This window comes from Mustela nivalis, assembly GCF_964662115.1.
Source record: "Mustela nivalis genome assembly, chromosome: 5".
NCBI lineage: Eukaryota > Metazoa > Chordata > Mammalia > Carnivora > Mustelidae > Mustela > Mustela nivalis.
In genome coordinates, this window is record NC_139024.1 from 109,634,502 (window position 1) to 109,658,931 (window position 24,430).

The window sequence follows — 24,430 nt, forward strand, 5'->3', positions numbered from 1 at the left end:
AATTATTAGACTTCAGAGTCCAACAATTTATCTCTTGTTTATTTTCCTTTACAACAGAAACCAGTTGTGTGGCAGTCAGAAAAATCTTCATTTCTTTTCATCAGTTTTTGGAGCAAAGGGTGAAATAAATTTCATCCAAAAAAGCCAAAGTTAGAATCAAGGGATTTGGAAGCAGATGAACTTAGCTTTGCAGCTTGAATAAAGCTTATATGACCCTTAAGATAGAATGTGCTGCCAATTTGCTGACCTGTCCATCTTTCTGCAGTGGAGGATTGGGACCCTTCAAGGACACATGTGAACTGAGTTATTTATGTACAACAAAGACTATATTGTTTGGAAAATTAAAGAAACTAAAATAATTATAGCTGTTATCCAAAAACAGCATTTAACATCCATAATGAATGTATGTGTTACTCAGCACCCTCTTTCCTTCAACATTTAGAAACAAAATCCTTTCTAAAGCTTATTATGTCAAATTACAGGCCATATGAAATTCCATCTTATGCTAATAATGGATGTCTATAATAGTCTGAAAGAGCTTTAGTAAAGTACAATAATACATAACCATTTCAATTTGGAATTAAGCCAGTGATGCAATATATTTATACAACTAATATTGTTAAATTCTTAATTTTCATTCTCTGGATTTAAATTACAAGTTTCTTCAGAGTGAAATTCATTTATGAGGAGCTGAATGGTTTCTTACTTTAGCTTACTTTTATAGTAGTTTTTATAGTTTTCTTCATTATCTTTCTGTTTAAATCCTCCGTGGGACACCTGAAGATTTAATGTAGAACAAGTATGGACCTATGTAAAAGTTATACAAATTACACTTCTTAATTGGAAATGTATATAATCAATAGGCACTTAAGTATTTATCATTGTAGTTTTATGACATATCTGTGTTTGTGTGATTGTTACATGTAACAAAAAATACATTTAGGCATTACCAAACATCATTCATGATTTTTTTCAATATATATTTAAAATACTTATTGCAAGTAAAGATAAGATTCTCCAAAGTATACATTTATTACGTTCAATTGTGGTGGATGTTTTCAAAGTTTTGTGTTATTGCTCTATTTGATAACTCTTTCGGCATATTATGGGCTCTGTGGTTATGGCATTACTGGTGCTCTTATTATTAGGATTATGGCAGTTTTCTTTCCAAGACCAATCAATACAGCTTTGCTTTCCATGCCTTCATGGTAACCCCTTTAATCCATGAAAAATTTGCTCCAAAGATAACATTCCGATGTAAATGCAGAATATGTGTTCAGAAGACAAAGTTCAGATTTAAATGCAAATTTCTGCCTCTGGACCAAGTGTGTTAATCAAAATATTTAGCAAAAAATACAGTATGGACTTCTGACAATTGGAATGGGAGTCAGCCATGAACAACCCGTGGCAGCACATGCTTGTTCTCTCAGAATATACTCCATTGACTGTCAGTTCCTGATTCTTCTTGGAAAGCAACAGAAACCTAGATTGTAGGTAAAAAAAAATTGTCAAGCCTCATGAATGTTGTCCAATAATAGGAAATAAGTCTGTTTTGTGGTTCTGATAAATATAATTTTGGCTCAGATTTTTATTTTGAATATACTGCAAGGTTTAATTTGGTCAATTTTGATTACACTGAAAGATCTTAGTTAACATTATTACTTCTTTCCTACTAGTGGCTAGCATTCAGAAGCTTCCGGCAGCCTCTGTTCTAACAGACATCAACTTCCCAATGAAAGGACGAAAGGGAATGGTTGACTGGGCAAGAAACTCAGAAGATAGAGTCGTCATTCCAAAAAGCATTTTTACTCCTGTGTCATCAAAAGGTAAGTATGTGAAGTAATTTGAGCTTTGAACAAAATATTTCTAATAAGTTGGTTTAAGAGTACACTAGATATAAATCTGCTTGCATCAAGCGACTTGGTAACAGTCTACGATCATGATTGTAAACTAATTTTATAAATATAGAAAATGGACACTTGATTTTTAAATCTGAATTTATTGGAGGAATGGATCTATTAAAATGGGGAAAAAAATACAAGTGCAAATTCTAGACCTGAGCTTCGCATGGTTAAGTTTCAGGATTGACAGTTTTATCTCAGTGTAAAATATGTGGCCTAGTATTTTCATTTTAGGTATGGAAATGTGTTGCATTTTCCACAGCATTTTTTACTTCTTCCTCACTTTTGCTTTGGTTTGTAGATATTATTGTGTATATAAAAACAAATTTGAGAAAAAATTCAGTTTTGAGAACATCTTCAGCAGCCTCTCAAATGAATGGCTACTTTTGACAGCTACATCATAGTCTTCCTTTTTACCTTGGCGACTTTGACCTTCCTGCTTAGAGCTCCAAAAGAAAATAATCTCTTTCCCCATATCATTGGGAATTGAAACTCCTTAGCTGCAACGACAGTAGCCTCCTGTCTCAGCCTGGTGAAGGAAGGTTACTTCACATGACCCATATTAGTGAGCTACCGTTAAAATGTACAGTGTGTGGGCTAATCTGCCCCATGCATGGTTAGGAAGGCATTTCTTCTACTCAGCTTTGCATCAGCAAGTACTGGAATCCCCTCATAACGAGCAGATTAAAGTTTTAGAGACAGTACTTTTCTTGTAGTTTCACTAATATTTTTAATTTCATTTTTTCTAGAATCAGATGAATCATCAGTATTTGTTCTTGGAGCAGTCCTGTACAAAAACTTAGATCTAATTTTGCCCACCTTGAGGTAAGCTACGAAGTAATAAGCTGTTATAATCTTTGTAAATTATTCCAAAAATGTGACTCTAGCTCATTCTATGAAAATAGTCAAATAAGCTTTGTTAATACAAAGGGCTTTTTCTTAAATTAAATAGAGAATACTCATTTAATGAACAGCTTATTAGCATATTATGCACTTCAAAACAACTAGAAAAGACAATTTTGGTCTCTGATTATACCCCTGCAATTCTTTTGTAATTAATCATGACTTGCCTTAAGACTAAGGAAAAAAAAAAATTCAGGAAAAGAAAAAATTCAAGTCTCTGTAGTAGAATGGGTTGTTGTAAAATTAATCTATCTTCTCTCTTTATTTGCACTTAATGGTACTGTTCATCAACATTACATGAAATTAAAGGAATGCCATGATGACTTTGTTCTTCACTTGCACAGGATCTCAATTTGCCTCTAAATAAATATTCAATTATAGCTACATTAAGAAAAATGCTGTTGTTGAATTAGAGGACTATTTCTGGAAGAAATCCATTGATTTCTTCCCTCCCAGACATAAAAAGAAACAAGTACACATAGTAATTCTATAAACGTTAATGTATTTGCTCTATTGTCTTAACTACTTTACCGGATCTCACCGAAAACATCATTCACACCTACTTGGATAGCAATGCTATATCACTCATGAAGACCTGTTTCCTCCACCCCAACTCCTGGATGACGGAGACCCAGTTTTTTTGCTTTTTGTTTTAGTTAAACATAGGCACATTTGCAGTGAGCTCTTACTCACACCCTTATGAATAAAGCTTCAAGTTTTTAGGGAGGAAAGTCTGTGAATGATGTGTACAGTTATACCAGGAGCATAACAAATAGTCTCAAGAATAAACACAATTAGAGTTCAGTCCAGCAGAAAAAAATGCCTTGCAATGAAGCAACCAAGTTTTCTGCAGCGGCAGTGACTAGTCATGATTCTTTGGAGAAAATCTCTCCATGTGCAGCAAATTATTAATACAGTCGGTAAATCTCTAGTGGCAACGCAGGCTCTCCTTCAACCAAAGAGACATCTCTGGAAAGTTGAGTTTTCTTTAATTCCCTTCTTCTCTGGATGGAATCTGGGCTTTCTGAATTTGAATTGGTCTGTGTTTGCTTTTGTTCTACCAATAACAGATTTTCAAAACTAATGAGTTTACTCTGAACTTTTCCACTGGTTTTGTTAAAACACATTGGTGTGCACAATTACAGATAAAATGGATTTATACTTACACATCCTCTAACGTTGTGTATGCTGTTCCTTTGAAAAGAAATGTGTTGAAGTCCAATATACACAGATACTCCAAGTTAGACCCATATTTTCATAGGGGATTCATTTGTAAGAAGCTAATCTTTCAAGAACTCTAGATTAGACACTAACTTAAAATCAGAGGACTTGGATTTTAATTCTAAGCTCACATAACAAAGAATTTATAAACTTATCCAGTCACTCAGAAATTGTCTGCCTTCAGGTCAGCCTTGAAATATAAGCACTAAATAAATAAATAAACACCTCAGTGTGCAGTATTCACCCTATTTGCTGCTGAGGGATATAGTGAATGCAAACAAAATATTCAACATAAAATACTTCAGATTATGAATTAGTTTTTCTCCCACATGCCTAACAAAGTTGCATTATGATTAATCTTGTTTTGCATAATATCATAGGATTCACTCGCACCTAGCCAGGTTATCCCATGTTCCATAAATTTAAGTCAAGGGTGTTGAAAATTTATTTAGGGCAGACTAATAGGTATATTGGGATGATTTAATGGATAAAGCAGGGAATAGTCCAGAGCAGTGGCTCCCCTAGTACCACCTGTGACATAAATAGATTCAAATTTGGGGGCAAGTCATTGACTTTTTTGTGCGTGTATTGTACGGTTAAACTCAAAGGTTCTTTCCAACTTCAAAAATTCCTTGTCTTTATTGTAGTAAAGTAGAATTGTGCAGTTCTGATGTATTATTTTGCTTAAAGCTCTTAACAATCTTCCTATAAAGTTTATGAATATGGGCATCCACTCATACATTCTATGCATAAAGTAATTAGGTAAATGAGTACAGGGAAACAGTATTCACATTTAGACCAGAAATAATAACAATGGAACACTCAGAATAAAATGTTTAAGTACTATTCCAAAGGAGAAAAATAAGCATTTACTTCTCACTTCCTTTTATTTTATATAGTAAAATAATGTAACTAAGCATTCTCAAGCTTGTTTTTTAACTTCTTCTTCTTATCAAAAAACTACTCCATAAAGTTGAATTAGTAACTGTACCAATGATAGATCTGTTAAATAAGAATAAGTCTCTTAAAGGACAAGGGTGATGTCTTTGTTTTAGTCACTGAACAAATATTTACTAAACAGCAACCTGGCTAACTTTACAGTCTGAATTCTTTTAAATCTTCCCTTCTGTTGAAACTCCAGAACAGTGCTTAGTAAGTAATAAGGGTTCAAGAAATGTACTGGAATAATTAATTGTCTTATCTGATAGATTAGTCTACTCAAGCCATTTTTATAAGATAATAAGGTACATAGAAGTTTAGTGTACATGCCATATAAGTACAGAGGAATAAAATACATATATCTTATTGTTTTACTTATTAATTAGACTATGTGAATGGAACCAGTAGAAAAAGGTATATCTTTCAATTCAACATGCAAAAATACACAGATTTGCTCTTTATGTTTAGTTATTTACCAAATTTTCATGACACATTTTTCTGAGTGATCATTTTACTCATTGTCTGTTGAAACAATTAGAGCCAAGTTTCCCATACACTGAATAATGTTAGGCTTGCTAGTAAGTTTCCAGAAATTTTATATTTTGATATAATCATTTTCAAAACAATACTTTGCATAATTTCTCTCATGGGGACTAAGAAGGAGAACTTAATGTAATGTTTGGATAGATATAATTTAGAAATTTCCCTTCATACATAGGCAGAAATAACTTCGCATGTTGACTCTTTCATTTAGAGATTTCTTTTCTTCTCTTGCCCTAATATGCATGCAAGTATTGTTTGAGCTCCAATTTTTATTTTGCTGTTTTATTGTCTTCCCTTTTACAATTAGGTATATTCAGATTGTCACTTCAACTGAAGTGCTCTACGTAAGTCCAAACTAAATATGTGCTGTTCTCAGCCTTCCACTTTTATCCCTCTTAGAATAGTTTTCAATAGTCAAAAAGCATAGAACCAGGATATTAGTGCTGCAAGGTCCTTTAAAGGTTAGTACCATCTAGAATTCTAATTTTTCACATGAGAGACTGACCACCTTCTTAGTTCAGTGACCTACCCAAGATTGTGTATCCAGTAGATGACGGAGTTCTAATCCAACTCAAGTCTTCTCTGCCAAACATAGGAGAGTTCTGCTGTCTTGCTTCCTCCGTCGTGCTAGTATCGATTCCTTCGAGCAGTACAAACAATGCACTTCAGTGTTAGTGTGAATACATATTGCTCTTAAGCCTAAAATCTCCTAAGGTCAAGGAGAAGGTGACCAGGTATGAGCAAACTCAAAGATACTTGAGGTTCAAATTGGTGGCCCCAACCCAAGCTACTGACATCAGGGCAGGATGCTATCACTCTTCCCAGCCCCTCATGACCATTTTTGAGATGAAGGCTGGCCAGCAGGGGCCAGAGGATCTTTGGGGAGAGGCAAAGCCTCCAGCACACATCCCCAACAAGTCAAGAAACTAGCAACCTCTCACTGGCTGAGAAGCTCCCAAACCACTCGGAAGGATTTTTAACTGTAATAACCTTTTAGAAGGACAGTTTGGCAATATCAAGAGGCTTTAAAAATGCATTGTCATTGATGCAGCCACTTCTAGGAATTTATGGTACAGAAATTATCTCTAAGGGGGATAAACATGTATCCATAAGAAGCAGTTGTCAGCAGTCCATTTTCTGATTCATTTAATAGATTCCAGTTTTATATGAAATCACAATACTTTTGAGTATAGGAGTACTGTATAGTTTTCCTGTAGGACATATGGAAGATATAGTCATGTTTTTTTAAAAAAAAGGAAAAAAAAGAGCATTTTAATGTAGCTATTAACATTCATGACATTGTAAAAGATCTAATGAAAATTATATGCAAATTCCACTATAATATTAAATGCAAGGAAAAATACAGATGAACCAAAAAGGAGCTATGTTCTCACAAGCTAGTCGTGGTTTGAAAATTATCTTTTGAAAAGGAAAAAAAAAATTTCAATAATGCAAAAGCCCCATAAATTTGCTGTCAGGTGCACCAACCTAATAAAGATAAATGACATGGAATTTTTTTCATATTTAGCAAATGGTACTCATTTGAGTTCATATGTTATAGGAATTACAGCAAATGGGAAAAGCAATTGAACTAAATTATATTAGAAATAATCAAAAAATGAAAACATAATTACTTTTAAACCTATACATTCTGAAGGCAATCAACCTGAAATTGTTGAGTCCTTTAAAGAGCACCTGTTCTTCAGTTTCAGGACCTAACCCTTGGATCTTGCCTCTTCATTTCGAGTTTCCAGTGACATTTTGTAGTTTTGTGATATCCTGTATCTTTTTATAATATCCTATTATGAGGACACTAGAAATTACAATTATCTATGGGCATAACAAATTTGCATAACTAATATTATGAAATATTATTATTCATTCAGTATATTACTTATAAAAATCTGAGTTTAATTTGGCCATACCTTTGGAAAGTGAATTTAAATCTCTTATCACTTAGCTTCTTCGTAGTTCTAGGTGTTACATCCCTTAGTAAACCTACCTAAAATTCTAATTCATCTTGAAGTTCTAAATTAGCCCCATTCTACTTTTAGCAGCCATCAGCTGATTTTAGTTTTAAAAATAAATATATTTAACTTAATATTTTGATGAAATCCCAGTTCCTAGTATATATGAAGTCATCTATTTTGTTTTGGTTTTATTTAAATTGAGGAGCTGGTTTTAAACAGTTATGAAAACTCTCAATTTAGAAGCTACATGAACTTTAATTCTAAAAATGGAAAGAGGCTATAATAATTTTAATAATTTTTATTAAACCATTAACACCTCTTTACTGTACCTCATCTGATTATACTTTATTTGCACAATAAGTTCCGCAGTCCTCTCCACTGATGTTTATTTGTAACACTGCAGTGCATTTCCTTTAATGTGGTAAAAAACACATATCATGAAATTTACCCATCTTAAGATGCACAGAAGAGTAGTGTGCCTTATTGTGCAGCAAATTTCTAGAACTTTTTCATCTTGCAAAATTGAAACTGTATACTCGTGAACAACAATACCCTTTTTTTTTTCCACCTCCTCCTAGCCTCTGGAGATTTTCTATTTCTAAAATTTGACTACTTTAGGTACCTCATATTAGTGGAATCCTGCATTACTTGTGTGTGTGTGTGTGTGTGTGTGTGAGAGAGAGAGAGAGAGAGAGAGAGAGAGAGAGAGACTGGTTTCATTTAGCATAATGTTTTCAATGTTCATCTTTGTTAGAGCATAGGACAGAATTTTCTTCTTTTTTGGCTGCATAGTATTCCACAATCTGTATATACCATATTTTCTTTATGATCTATTAATAGATATTTAGGGTGCTTCCACTTCTTGGCTATCATGAATAGTGCTGTAATAAACAAGGGTGTGCAAATGTCTTTTTGAAATTCTGTTTTCACTTCTTTTGGATATACATCCAGAAGTAGATTTCTGCATCATATGCTAATTCTATTTTTTATTTTTTGAAGAATCTTCATACTGTTTTCCATAGCATTTTACATTCCCACCAATAGTGCCCAAGGCTTCCAATTTCTCCACAACAATGTCAACACTTATTATTTTCTGGGGTTTTTTTTAATTGTTTTGGTATGTTTGTTTGGATAGTAGCCATCCTAACAGGTATGAAATATCTTAATGTGGTTTTGAGTTGCATTTCCCTGATGATTAGTGATGTTGAGCATCTTTTCATATATGCGTTGGCCATCTCTATGTCATATTTAGAGAGATGTCTAAGTCTTTTGCCCATTTTTTAAATCCTATTGTTTGTTTGTTTAAAGATTTTATTTATTTATTTGACAGACAGAGATCACAAGTAGGCAGAGAGGCAGGCAGAGAGAGAGAGAGGAGGAAGCAGGCTCCCTGCTGAGCAGAGAGCCCAATGCCGGGCTCAATTCCAGAACCCTGAGACCATGACCCGAGCGGAAAGCCCAGGCTTTAACCCACTGAGCCACCCAGGCGCCCCCTATTGTTTGTTTTTGTTGTTAAGTTTTAGGATTTCTTTATATATTCTCAATATGAACCTTCTTACCGATATATGGCTTATAAATATTCTGTCCTATCCCATAGATTGCCTTTTCACTCTGTTGATTGTTTACTGCACATAAGTTTTTAAGTTTGATGAGGTACGCTTTGTTTAGTTGAGCTTTTGTTGCCTATACTTTTGGTATCATAGCAAAGCAATCATTGCCAGATTCAATGTCATAAAGCTTTTTCTATGTTTTCTCCTAAGAGTTTTATAGTTTCAAGTCTTATGTTTGGATCTTTAATCTATTTGAGTTAATTTTCTTATATAGCACGATGTAAGGGTCCAGTTCCATTCTTTGCATGTGGATGTCCAGTTTTCCAGCATCAATTGTTCAACAGATTATCTTTTCCCCATTGTGTGTAGCCTTGGCACCATTGTCAAAGATAATTTGAGCCCATATGAGAGGGTTTATTTCTGGGCTTTCTGTTCTGTTCAGTTGGTTTATCTATCACTTGTCTTTATTCCAGTACCATATTGTTTTGGCTTATTGTAGCTTTGTATTTGAAATAAGGAAACATGAGACCTCTAGCTTTGTCATACTTTGCAAAGATTGTTTTGACTATTCAGAGTGTTTTGATAATCCATATGAATTTCAGTATTTTTTTCTATTTTTGCAAAAAAAGTGTCATTGTGACTTTTGTTAGGAATTGCATTGATCTTTAGATTGCTTTGGATAGTTCAAACATTTTAACGATATTAAGTCTTCAAATTCTTTTTTTTAAATTTAACCAAGTTTTATTTAGATGAACACAGATTTAGGATTATTTTACTTTCCTGATGAATTGATCATTTTACCATTATGCAACATCTTTCTGTCTATTGAGCAAAGTTGTTCCCTTGAAGTTTAGCATTAGTATAGATACTATAATTTTGGAGGGTAGTTTTAAAAAAAAAAAAAAGTCTTCAAATTCTTGAACATGAGACATCATTGCATTGATTTGTGTCTTCTTTGATTTTCTGTCAGCAAGGTTGTTTGTTTGATTTCAACTTAAAATTCTTTCACTTCCTTATGTTCATTCTTAAATATTTTATTCTTTTTGATTCTGTTATAAATAGATTTTTACTCTTAATTTACTTTTTGGATTATTTGTTAGTGTATAGAAATGCAACTGATTTTTTTTTAATTTTTTATTTTTTATAAACATATATTTTTATCCCCAGGAGTACAGGTCTGTGAATTACCAGGTTTACACACTTCACAGCACTCACCAAAGCACATACCCTCCCCAATGTCCATAATCCCACCCCCTTCTCCCAAACCCCCTCCCCCCAGCAACCCTCAGTTTGTTTTGTGAGATTAAGAGTCACTTATGGTTTGTCTCCCTCCCAATCCCATCTTGTTTCATTTATTCTTCTCCTACCCACTTAAGCCCCCATGTTGCATCACCACTTCCTCATATCAGGGAGATCATATGATAGTTGTCTTTCTCTGCTTGACTTATTTCACTAAGCATGATATGCTCTAGTTCCATCCATGTTGTCGCAAATGGCAAGATTTCATTTCTTTTGATGGCTGCATAGTATTCCATTGTGTATAAATACCACATCTTCTTGATCCATTCATCTGTTGATGGACATCTAGGTTCTTTCCATAGTTTGGCTATTGTGTACATTGCTGCTATAAACATTCAGGTGCATGTGCCCCTTTGGATCACTACATTTGTATCTTTAGGGTAAATACCCAATAGTGCAATTGCTGGGTCATAGGGCAGTTCTATTTTTAAGTGTAAATGTTGTATCCTGTAACTTTGCTAAATTTGTTTATTAGTTCTGACAGGGTTTTTTGTGGAATATTTAAGGTTTTCTACCTATAAGATCGTTTCACCTTGAATAGAAATAATTTTGCTTCCCCTTTGCCATTTGGTTGCCCTCTATTTCTCTTTCTTGCCTGATTGCTTTGGTTAAGAATGCAATACTGTGTTGAATAAAAGTGTCAATAGATGGCATCCTTTCCTCATTCCTGATCTAATAGTGAACACTTTCAGTTTTTCACTATTGAGTATAAATGTTAGCTGTGGGTTTTTCGTATATGGTTCTTACTATGTTGAGATACATTCCCTCTATGCCTAATTTGTTAAGAGTTTTTATCCCAAAAAGTTGAATTTTTTTCAAATGTTGTTTCTGCATCAATTGAAATGATTGTGTTGTTTTGTCCTGTGTTCAGTTAATGTGGTATGTTAATTTGATTTTCGTATGTTGAACCATCCTTGCATCTCAGAAATAATTCCCACTTGATCATGTTGTATGATATTTTTAATGTGTTGGTGAATTTGATTTGCTCGTATTTTGTTAAGTTTTTTGTTTGTTTGTTTGTTTGTTTTTTGCATCTCTTTTCATCAGAAATATTGCTCTGTAGTTTGTAGTTTTCACCTCTTGTATCTTTTTCTGATTTTGGTAGGACAGTCTCATAAAGTGAGTTTGGAAGTATGTCCTCCTCTTCAATGTTTTGGAAAAGTTTGAGAAGAATTGGTGTTAATTCTTCTTTACATGTTTGATGGAATTGTTCCAGGAAAACCATCTATTCTTGGGCTTTTCTTTGTTGGAAGGTTTTTTTGTTTAATTTATTTTTTATTTATTTTCAGCATAACAGTATTCATTATTTTTTAACCACACCCAGTGCTCTATGCAATCTGTGCCCTCTATAATACCCACCACCTGGTACCCCAACCTCCCACCCTGCCCTCCCCGCCACTTCAAACCCCTCAGATTGCTTTTTAGAGTCCATAGTCTCTCATGGTTCACCTCCCATTCCAATTTCCCCCAACTCCCTTCTCCTCTCTAACTCCCCTTGTCCTCCATGCTTTTTGTTATGCTCCACAAATAAGTGAAACCATATGATAATTGACTCTCTCTGCTTGACTTATTTCACTCAGCATAATATCTTCCAGTCCCATCCATGTTGCTACAAAAGTTGGGTATTCATCCTTTCTGATGGAGGCATAATACTCCATAGTGTATATGGACCACATCTTCCTTATCCATTTGTCTGTTGAAGGGCATCTTGGTTCTTTCCACAGTTTGGCGACCATGGCCATTGCTGCTATAAACATTGAGGTACAGATGGCCCTTCTTTTCACTACATCTGTATCTTTGGGGTAAATACCCAATAGTGCAATTGCAGGGTCATAGGGAAGTTCTGTTTTTAATTTCTTGAGGAATCTCCACACTGTTCTCCAAAGAGGCAGCACCAACTTGCATTCCCACCAACAGTGTAAGAGGGTTCTCCTTTCTCCACATCCCCTCCAACACATGTTGTTTCCTGTTTTGTTAATTTTGGCCATTCTAACTGGTGTAAAGTGATATCTCATTGTGGTTTTAATTTGAATCTCCCTGATGGCTAGTGATGATGAACATTTTTTCATGTGTCTGATAGCCATTTGTATGTCTTCATTGGACTAGTCTCTGTTCATATCTTCTTCCCATTTTTTGATATGATTGTCTGTTTTGTGTGTGTTGAGTTTGAGGAGTTCATTATAGATCCTGGATATCTACCTTTTGTCTGTACTGTCATTTGCAAATATCTTCTCCCATTCCGTGGGTTGCCTCTTTGTTTTTTTGACTGTTTCCTTTGCTGTGCAGAAGCTTTTGATTTTGATGAAGTCCCAAAAGTTTATTTTCGCTTTTGTTTCCTTTGTCTTTGGAGACATATCTTGAAAGAAGTTGCTGTGGCTGATATCGAAGAGATTACTGCCTATGTTCTCCTCTAGGATTCTGATGGATTCCTGTCTCAAGTTGAGGTCTTTTATCCATTTTGAGTTTATCTTTGTGTACGGTGTAAGAGAATGGTTGAGTTTCATTCTTCTACATACAGCTGCCCAGTTTTCCCGGCACCATTTATTGAATAGACTGTCTTTTTTCCATTGTATATTTTTTCCTGCTTTGTCGAAGGTTTTGATCACAGATTCGATCTCTACCAGTTATAGGTCTGTTCCATTTTTTAATTTCTTCTTAAATCTTAGTCTTGGTAGCTTTTATGTTAACAGGAATTTCAATTAAGTTATCTAGTTCATTGGCATGTAGTTGTTTTATAACAGTCTATTGTAATCATTTTTATTTCTGTGGCATAAGTTGTAAGGTCTCCTCTCTTCATTTCTGGTTTTTGTTATTTTAGTTTTCTCTTTTTTATTAGTTCGTCGAGTTAAGAGTTGGCCAATTTTGTTGATTTCTTTTTTCAAACAACTAATTCTTATTTTGGTTGATATTTTCTATTACTTTTGTATTCCCTATTTCATTTGTTTCTGCTTTAATCTTTATTGTTCTCTTCTTTCTACTAACTTTGATTTTAGTTTTTTTTTTTCTAGTTCTGTGAGATATAAAAAATAGGTTGTTGACTTGAGATCTTTCTTCTTTTTAAATGGAACCATTTACCACTATATATTTCTGTCTTAGTTCTTTTGCTGTATCCCATTAGTTTTGATACGTTGTGTTTTCATTTTCATTTGTCTCAAGATATTTCTAGTTTCTCTTGTGATATGTCCTTTGGTCCATTGATTGTTCAAGAGTATTTTAGTTAATTTCCACGTATTTGTGAATTTTCCAGGTTTTCTTCTTTTTTGTCTTTGATTTCTAGCTTCATTCCACTGTGGTCAGAACAGATAGTTAGAATGATTTCAATCTTCTTAAATTTGTTAAGACTCTTTTTGTGGCATCACCTGTGATTTATCCTGGAGAATACTCTATATGCACTTGAGAAGAATGTATATGCTGCTGTTGTTGGGTAGGGTGTTCTTTATATATCTGTTAGATCCAGCTGCTGTTGTTGGACAGGGTGTTCTTTGTATATCTGTTAGATCCAGCTGATCCTTAGTGTTGTTCATGTTCTTTATTTCTTATTGCTGTATTATGAGGTTGATTTATCCATTTTGAAAGTGGGCTATTGAACTGAAATCTACTATATTTGTGTTACTGTCAATTCTTCTCTTTCATTCTGTCAACATTTGCTTCATATATTTCAGTGCTCTGCTGTTAGATGTGTATATGTTTATAACTGTTATATCTCCCTGGTGAATTGGTCCATTTAACAGTATTTAATGGTCTTCTTTGTCTCTTATTATGGTTTTTTTATTTAGAGCCCAGTTGTCTATAACAAATATGGCCAACTTTGTTTTCCTTTGGTTACCATTTGAATGGCCATCATTTTCCATCTTTCACTTTCAGCCTGTGTATGTTCTTATACCTAAAGTGAGTCTCTTGTAAACAGCTACATTCCATTTTATAGTCACTTTTTTACTCTCTTTAAGATATGGTTTATATACATGAAGTGCCTTAAGCCTTTGTAATAATTGACTAACAATTGTGTTATAATAATATTATATATTATAATAATATATTCTATATTATAAAGTATATAATATAGAATATAATATTATAATAGCAATTGTGATAACCCAATAATTTGGGTCTCCTTTGAATGAATAACTCTACACATTTTTAAATGTTTTAGCCAAACCAACTAGCACAAATCTCAAGAACAGAAAAGAACTTTATTATTTTAGTCATGAAATCCATTTGGCTATAAGAGTTGCCTTCCTAGCAGTGAATATAAATGTGTACCCAGCCAGGAAGCATTAGTAGATCACAAAGCCTGACATGGCACATAAGGAGCCAGCTACTCACTTATGCAGATTAGAATAAATTGATGGAATAAATTAAAGATAATTTCACACGCTGTACACTTTTTATTTTTTTATTTTTTTTTAAGATTTTATTTATTTATTTGACAGGAAGAGAGAGATCACAAGTAGGCAGAGAGGTAGGCAGAGAGAGAAGGCGAGGCAGGCTCCCTGCTGAGCAGAGAGCCCGATATGGGGCTCGATCCCAGGACCCTGAGATCATGACCTGAGCCGAAGGCAGAGGCTTAACCCATTGAGCCACCCAGGCGCCCCCGCTGTACACTTTTTAAAAAGGGACCCACTGCACAGTGTAAATTTGCTGATTTTTCCTTCATTAAGCATTTTAATGCCATGATAATGGCATTACATTTTAATCCAACTTGATCCAAAGTTTGATATTTTTGTTTATTTTATGTTTATTTAATATGATATTTAAACATGTGTTAGCACTAAAATGTGTGAAGCATAATGCAAATGAGGATATATAAATGCTAGATACAAATCTTGCCCTCATTGGACTTATAATCGTGTAGAAGGAGACATACGTATCATTAATAGATGTTGTGCTAGAGACTCTCCGTGGGGGAGAGTACTCACATGAATGTGATGAGAACATCCATCTGCATAATTATATTGGCATGCATCCTTTCCCAGTTGAATTCTAAATAAGTTCACACACACAGCAGAAGTCATAAGGTGGGCTTTGTCTTCTAGGGGTCATCTCCACAAGGCCAGATGAAAAGCTGGCAAACCTGATCCAGAATAACATACCTTACAGAAGGCTGCTCGTCTTAGCCCCTTTGCTTTCTATACCCCAGTTTCCCAGGATCAGAATTCCCACATGCCCAAACACACAAACAGAACTTCATAAATGTCTTGACAGATTTATAAATTCCTGTTTGGAATACTCACATCTGTTTTTTCCAGTAAATGAACCACTTAGGCAACTTTAAAACAATATAAAATGTTTGTATACCATCAAATTTAACTAACATTTATGAAATTAAACTTAGCAATTGAGCTAAATTAACCTGGGTTTTATTTATAGCAAAGAAATGAGATTATAAATAGAACCAGAACAAAGAGGCAAAAGGAATTAAAGTGACATGTAAGTATTTTTATTTCGAGGTAACCAAACCAGAAATCAAACATATTTAGGCTAATTTGGGAAAGGAACTTGCATCTGTGTGCTCAGGACTGTTCCCTGGGGGGAACCTCCATAATTTTTTTTGGTGGCAACGGACAAACATTCTCAACCCAGAGTTATATACACCTTGTCATTCTCTGAGAATCCTGCTAATCTGCTAATATATCTGCTAATATAATTAATTGCCCAGCATCACCTCACAGCTTTGTTAATTCTATCTATTCTCTTCTGATACCCTGAACACTTTTACTCAGAGAAATAGGGAACAATAAATTTGCAAAGGGAACTTCGCATTTAGAGCTTATCTCATATCATTCTCAATGCAACTGACCTTCAATTAGTATTAAATGAAATAAAGTACAGTTAACCAGCCCTCTCTGTTTGCAGATATCTTCCCCTAAGAAATATAAAGTCCAATTTATAAAGTCCAATTACTTAGTTGTTCTTTACTTTTTACTGTTAGGCCAGATACCATGAAGCCTCGTGAGTGTTTAAGTAGCTGTTACTTGACATTACTGAATACACAGAGAGAGAGAACATAAAAAACGTTATCCAACACAAAATATGTTTATAGTTCCTGTATTACTAAATATAGTAAATTCTTCATGGTGGCAGAGTCAGCATTTTTTTTTTTTTCTGGTGAAATATCAGGCAAAGACCATCCCATTAGAGAAAATATTTTCACAAAGAATGTGAAGTTCAACATTGTTCTACAATATTCAAATTATATAATTTTGATGGGATGGCCATTTCTGGAAACAGTGTGACATTTATGCAGAAAATTAAACATGAAACCACATGATCAAGCAGTTCTACTCCTAGGTATTTACCAAATACCTAACATACCATACCAAAACATATGAAAACACATGTCTATGTAGAAAGTGTGTATACCAATTATTCATAATAGCCAAATATGAATAATACTAGTCATAAAAGTTAAAAATCAGAAGTAACCCACAGGTTACTTACTTAATTGATGAGTGGGTCATAAACTGTGTTATAGCCATATCATGGAATAGTACTCACCTATAAAGAGAAACAAAATGGATGCATCTTAGAAACATTATGCTAAGTGAATTAAGTCAAACACAAAGGTCTTTGTACTGTTTGATTCTATTTAAATGAAATTCTAGGAAAGGCATGATTATAGTGGCAACATGTTCGTTGTTGCCTGGAACCTTGGGAACAGGAGGGGAACAGATGCAATGAGCTCAAGAAAAGTGTTTCAGGGTAAGGGATCAGTTGTCTGTCTTGATTTGGGGTGCTTGTATGGTAGTATACAATTACTAAAAGCATTAAACTGCCCACTTAAAATTGGTGAATTTTATTATCTATAAATAACACTTTAAGTAACAAAAAAAGTGGGAAAAATTAAATTACTTCATCTCTGATACCTGTTACAAATTCCCCAGTACATTACCTGTTCTGTGGAAGGACATGCTCTGTTGTTTGTTTCAAGTCAAAAAGAAGGGATGGAAGAAATATATATAGTTAAAAGCATAATTAAACTTTAAATCTCTAAATAAGAGGTGATGTGTGGCATTTTATACATGTTAAGTAAAAACCAATATGTACAAGAAAGAGTTGGTTCCGTTTTATGTTTATGTTTATGTTTATGGATAATTTTTGTATCTTGTAAATATATTTAAAACTTTTTTGTGAGTGAACTGTAATTGGTAAGATATTTCAAAAGGCAAATGAATTCCTTACATGAAGCATATTGAGATAAAGAAGTGGCCTTTAAGTCTCTATTGCTGAAATGAATGATGGTCAATGATTAGCAACAGCAGTTATTTATATTTCAACTCTGCTTGTTTTCATGCTGAACCACATCCCAATCATTCATCTTAATGAATTTTGAGATAGTCTAAAAAACGCCAAGATAGCACTTTACAAGAAGAATATTGGGTCTCCTGGAGAATAAAAACGTTAAGCCCACCTTGAGATACATGGATTATATTCATTTAAAGATTGCCTGAAGGTTTGAATTCACAATCCATCTCTCTTGGAGGTGAATCAGATCTAAGGAATCGAAAGCTTGTCAGTGCTGCTGCTTTTTCATCCTCCCTGCCTCTAAAATGGTACAGTCAGCACTAGCTTTCCCCTCCCCCCAAACTTCTCTAGTTCTAGATAAGACTTGTTTATAAGAAGAAATGAACCATAGCTTTCCATGAGAAGTTCGTTAGTATCATGCTTTAACTCTGTTTGCCCAGTTTCTCTGTTTTCCTTAAGAGAAATTAGGATATCTTTATTTATTTAACATGCATCCCAACATGTACCGAGCAGTAGGAGTTCATACTTGTCATCCATCCTTTCTCCTTTTAATCAAAATTATTCTGTTTCAGAAATTACACTGTCGTCAATTCCAAAATCATCGTGGTCACCATAAGGCCTGAACCCAAAACAACGGATTCATTCCTGGAGATAGAACTGGCTCATTTGGCTAATGTAAGTATCATCTGAGTGGCATTGAGTTGCTTATAGTATTTACCTTTAAAAAAAAAGGTTAACGGTCACTCACTTGTTCAGAGCACATTTTTCTAGACTTTATTTAGGGTTGTAAATGAAGTGATTTCCATGAATATATATATTGTATGGAAACAAAGGCCAGGAAATACCAAGTGATGTGCATGCATTTTTGATAACCCTATTTCTGGTGACTATGTAGTTTGAAATACTGTTTTTATCAAGTTTTATAAAAATGTAGAATTTTGTTTAAAAAAATGCCAGATTACCCTATGTTTTTGCCTGTAATAAAATTCCCTTCAGTTTATCTAGGATAGTAATTATTAAATTGTTTATCTATGTTCACATCTTTATTGGGCTCTGAGTCAAGCAGTAGAGGAGACCAAGATGAATAAAACCGTGTCTCACCACATGATGGGGGAGACTGCCGCATAAATACGTAGGTGTAAAATGCATGCAGCAATAGAAGTTCTAAACATAATACAAAGGTAGGTAATTAACTTCTGAGTACCCCAGAGTAGGAGAATGGGTGGGATGGCATTTGATAGTGCTGGGTCCAGGATCAGGGAAGACTTCTTAAAACTACCTGGGTACACCAGTAATCCAAACCTAAACCTCTCATTCCAGAATGACAAGAACCCTTTCTTGAATCCATCCAACCACAATTGGAATTCTTTAAATCTTGCTCCTTCCTTCTGTAGAAATTTAAAATTTCTTATACTTTACACATTCACTTGAAATGCTTCAATCACGGATGAGGAGGGACAGGGAAAGTGATTCCTATTAAGACTCTGCTGATGATGCTTTGATTCTCCCTATATTAAAGTGAGCCACTCTCGTGTGTTGCATTACACAGGTGTTTTTTTTTTTTTTAATTCCTTGCAAAATTTCTGTGAAGCTGATATTTACATACAAATAACAGAAGCAGAGAATGTCATCTTCCCAAATTGATAAATTTAATGAATGGCAAAACAGAATCTATACTCAAATCCTTTGGTTTACAAAACCCATGCTCTCTCTCCTATTTTATAATTTCTGGTTTCCAAAAAGAAAACCAATTTTGGTTTTATAAAAAAGTGACAATTATCTTCCCTGCAAACCACTTTTTTCTAAGATGCTTCAGGCTTCCTAGATTGTTTAATGAAAATCTCAAACCTCTTAGTAATGACTTTTAAATATTACAACTAATACTTAAACTATTGGATCTTTTTCTGCTTTGCCAAATGTGACCATACCAGTTCTATTTAATTTTAAGAATGTGTTTTATTTCTATAAAATCTACCTCCTTTATACTAAGAATAATCTCATCTCTACCTAATCTCATCACTGCACTGAACACTGAGAATTCCTTTAACATTGCTTTTGAGAAAGAACTTATGTTTTTGTACATTCAAAATTTGTTTAAAAATATTTATTTACTTACGTTTTTGTTTTTTATTATTATGATAATGTCTACCAGTTGTAAGCATCAGTGAAACATAGTAATCTCTATTACTAGTTCCCAGAATTCTTTGCTAAAAAGAAAAAGCAATACGATGTCAGAGTGCATATCATATTTCTTATGGAGAAAACACTTATGTAAATGGACATCAACAAAACTTTCCTAAATAAAGTCACTATTGAGAATTTAGAGAACATATTAATTAAAGGACATTTTTTTCAGAAGTTGAAGAAAGAATAACCGAGTAACCTCAACAGTAGTGTTGATGAAACCGTCTCACTAATGTTAATTCAGTCAAACTATTTGAAATTAACAGATTTAAACTTTGAGTCAAACTTCTCTTCTGGGGATTCTGCCAGTCAATTTACAAAGGAGATAAACCATGTACAGAAAATTACTTTTTATCTATGAAAACTGGAGTTTATCATCAACACATTTTATTAAGCACCAGCTAGACAGTTGGAATGACAGGGAAAGTCAGAACATAAGAATGAGATAATTATCACAGGTCACTTAGAACAAAATGCTGTCTTTCAATATTTTGAGCATATGAGTTGAGCAGATTTTCGAAACAATATAATCTCCCCTCTAAAAGACATCCATTCAAACGAAAATAGACAAATCTGTTGAAAGGGATTCTGAGGGAGAAGGAGAGGAAGAAGAAAAGCTTACGCTGGAGAAGAAAATATTGCCAAATCTTCTCACACGCTTCTACTGTCCCCTTGCTTGCAGTGCCCAGCTGCCCTCAGAGGCTAGCCCAATGAACAGCTACAAAACAGAGCTTCTCTGGGTGGTGGGATCCCTCATTTCTCCCCTTTATTTTATAAACACCTTTCACACTTCTTCCATACAATACATACAGCCCTTGGTCTCCTGTTTTGAATTTCTAATGCTTATCGCCCAAATTAGAGTTTGTAAAATACTTTACTACTCACTGAGGGAAGGGATTTGTAACTGATTTGTTGAGTATCCTAGTATTTATTACCAATCTTAGAAAAATATGCTATATACAAATTAATTTTAGCTTATTTCCATTGAAGAGATCATCAAAGAGTCTATAGTGGAATATATTGACCTTCATTAAATGTGAGAAAAGATACATCTTAAACATGAAAATAGGAATTGATGAGAACAAGCTGAAATTTTATTATAACTGTATATAATCACTGTTTCTGCCTTTAAAATTGAACTATTTTAGATGTATTTCTAATATCAAGTCTACTTTCACCTATTATCTTATATCAAAAATACGCACCACACTTTCCTGAGCTCAGAAAACAGTAATGACGTGCAAATTTTATCTGTTTCATATACCATGTAGAAAAAAATGAAGAATGAGAATTAATAGTTATAGTGAGTCTAGGGAAAAGCCTGTTAACATTTCCTAAATGAAATGTGTCCTTTTAAAAAGCTTTTTAACAAATAGCATTTAAAGTATGTTAAATATAATAGGGCCCTTGGGAACTAGTAGAAATAGTTGGTAGAATATGGAATCCTGAAATGACAAATTGTATTTAGCAAAGCCAATTGCAGTTTTACCCAGCTCATAAATCATTAATGACTCAGATGCTATTCTTAGTTCGGGTTTGGGGGGCTTTACTGCTTTATTGTGATGACCTCTAGAGTTAGGGTCTGTAGTGCTTAGGCATAGCAATTACTTACTTTTAAAAAATATCAAATTTGCTTTTCCAGGAAAAGAATTTTATTTTTCATGTTACTTAAGATTTCTTCAGTTGTGAGATTGATGGTTATCAATATTGTTAGATTATCTAATGCATAAGGAAAGTTACTAATTTTATTGAAAAAAATTATTGAGTCCTAAATAAATATAGTAGAATCACCATATATACACGCATGCACACACACACACACGCACACACCCAGCATTAAGATGTCTCGGATCTGACAGATCTGAACCTGCTATGGCTTTCCAAGGTGGATAACATCTCCATCTTTAAAAAGGAGTTAGAAGAATAAGAAATTAAATGCATTTTAGTTAGTTCATGCTCTATCAACTTTGTTAGCCTGAAGATAAATTCTTTTGCCAAATGTAAGCATATTTTTATGCAGTTCCATTTCTAGTAGAAAGACAGATTGGACTACGCTGGCCTGCCGTCTGCAGTCTTGCCTTTCTTTTTATTTCTTCCTCTGAGTAGTGACGTGTGCTGTAGGTAACATGATACTGCTGTCTTTCAACATTGAAAAAAAATCTAGAAAATTTATTCGTAGTTCTCAAATCGGTCATATTCACAAAAGAAAGAAAGAAAGAAAGAAAGAAAGAAAGAAAGAAAGAAAGAAAGAAAGAAAGAAAGAAAGAAAGAAAGAAAGAAAAGGAAAAAGAAAAAATCTCATGGGAATTTGGGCTGGTAGGTTTTGTTTTCTTTGCCATATTTGCTTGCATACGAGCAGAATCAAGCTAACAAATGGAGTTTGTGTTATGTGTATACACTAAAATTAATCATGAGCCACAACCTTTGTAAATCATAGCTGAAAACACAGTGGAAGACTCTAATGAATATGCTGTTAACCCTTAGATAAGCATGAAAGACAATGAAGAGATTTCAACACTCATCAGTGAGTATTTTGCTGAATATTAATGGCTGATAACAACCCTAGGAATTAAAAATCACTTGGCAAAGCTTAAGAAAGTTGAGTCTGTGCATATATAATTTCTACGAAGGGGTGTTTGTATTGCTTTACTTTTTGAATTACTTTTCTACCGAGCTTTTGTCTGTTTGAAAGAGATTTCTGATTTCTTTTCCCCCTGCTTAAAGCTCTTGATAACTTTTAAGGAAAAGTCTCGAAATACTAAATAAGCAGATTGATGCCTCTGCCATTGGCAGAAATTGAGTTGGAAGTTGTTTCCTAGCTACAGTTTTGTGGTTTTTTTGTTTGTTTGTTTGTTTGTTTTGGTTATATCTAAATTCCTCAGTTTGAGTAAGCGACCTTCCCACTTACATTCCAAATTTAGTTTATTTTGATTCATAATATATAGTTAATATTTTTCAAAAAGATTTCGAATAAGTACACTATTTTTGGAGCAGCAATTAGCAAACTTTTTCTTAGGAGTCAGAGAGCAAATATTTTTAGATAGGTGAGCCATAACGGCTTCTGTCCCTTCTACTCAGTTCTGCTGTTGGAGCATGAAAACAGCCAGACAGTATATAAACAAATGGGTGTGGCTCTGCAATGAAATTTTATTTACAGAGATAAGTGTATTTGGATTCTACAGTATAAAGTTAATCAGCCTCTATATAGTACATAGACGCATGCTCCCCGCTTCTCGCAAAATGCCCATGTCCTAATCTCCAGAACCTGTTGTGTTACATGTCAAAAGGGACTTTGCAAATGTGATTAAGGGTAAGCACATTGAGATGGGGAAATTATCTTGGATTATCTGGGTAGATCCAATTTAATCGCCTGAGCCATAAAAAGTGGGTAACTTTTCCCTATGGCTGTGGTCAGAAATACAACATAATACTCAACTACCATTGCTAACTTTGATGATGAAGAAGAAAAGGGCCTCAAGCAAGGTGTGTAGGCAGCCTTTAAAGGCTGAACACAACCCATGGTTGCCAGCCAGGAAGGAAATGTGGACCTCAGTCCTACAACTGCAAGGAATTGAATTTTGCTGAAACCTGAATGAGCCTAAATATGGGTTTATCCCTAGATCCTCCAGAAAGTATTGTGATCCTGCTGATTCTGTCTTTGATTTCAGCCTTGTGCATCTCTTGAGCAAGAGATCCAGCTGATCTCACCAGACTTCTGACCTACAGAAACTGTGAGATAATAAATTCATGTTATTCAATGCTGCTGTTTATGGCAAACTGTACAGGAGCAGTAGAAAACTAATAACGCTGCATTGGAACATTGCAAAATTAATTTTAGATTATGAAGATAATATATATGTAAGCATTAATAGTGCCATTTTGAATCAGACATAATGCAATACTGATGATATATTATTCAATAAGAATTAATTAGCAACCTGAGATTAAATTCTGTCCTGCTGATTATCATACCAGCGCTTTAGGAACCTGATTAAAGGAATCACCAGACAATGAGATGGCAGCTGTGAAGTGGCTGTGAGATGTTAAAGAAAGTCAGAGGATGTCACAAGACAGCACCACCTAGGCAGCCACGGGAAGGGCCTTGTGGAACCAGGTGCTGGACATCAGGGGCAACTCTGGCATGTGCAGATATGTTGTGCTTTTGAAGGAATTTAGTAGAACTTCTTTGCTGGTAGCTGATAGACTGACTAGTGCAAAACAACGCTGTTGCCCTTGCCTCTGCTACAATCCTATAAAAGTGTTATTAAGATACATTGTAACATCCTTTGGGCTATAAAAGGAAAAGACTTAAGCTGTCTGTTTCATATATATGAAATCTAGTTATTTAACTATTTTTTTTTTTAAGTTTCTGGCCACTCCAACTCATACTTGGAGAGTTTCTGCCCCTAGGAAACCCATGTATGTGTTTGTTGGGAGGTACACCAGACTCCTGTGCAGACATTGTTGGAAATGATGTAATCATGTAGTAAGGTACTCTAAGATACCTACATAGAGGCAATGATTTTCTTTGAAGAACACACATACAAATAATCCCTGATAGTGGTTCGACTTTTTACTGTTTTCCATATGTCCAATAGGCAGTATTCATCGGGAAATAATGTATATTCAGGTTAATGATCTATCTCAGAAATTAGAGAAGCAAGTTGTTATCACATTC

General features: G+C 34.3%; 1 protein-coding gene across 4 annotated transcripts in view; it reads left to right on the forward strand.

Moving 5' to 3' along the window:
• Positions 1-24,430, forward strand: part of ADGRB3 (adhesion G protein-coupled receptor B3) — a 730,754-nt gene that overhangs the window by 400,779 nt on the left and 305,545 nt on the right. For all 4 annotated transcript variants that reach the window (XM_082731305.1, XM_082731302.1, XM_082731304.1 and 1 more), the window contains 3 exons: positions 1,677-1,826; positions 2,651-2,726; positions 18,141-18,243. In XM_082731305.1, the coding sequence (XP_082587431.1) occupies positions 1,677-1,826; positions 2,651-2,726; positions 18,141-18,243 (329 nt within the window). The remainder of the gene's footprint in view (positions 1-1,676; positions 1,827-2,650; positions 2,727-18,140; positions 18,244-24,430) is intronic.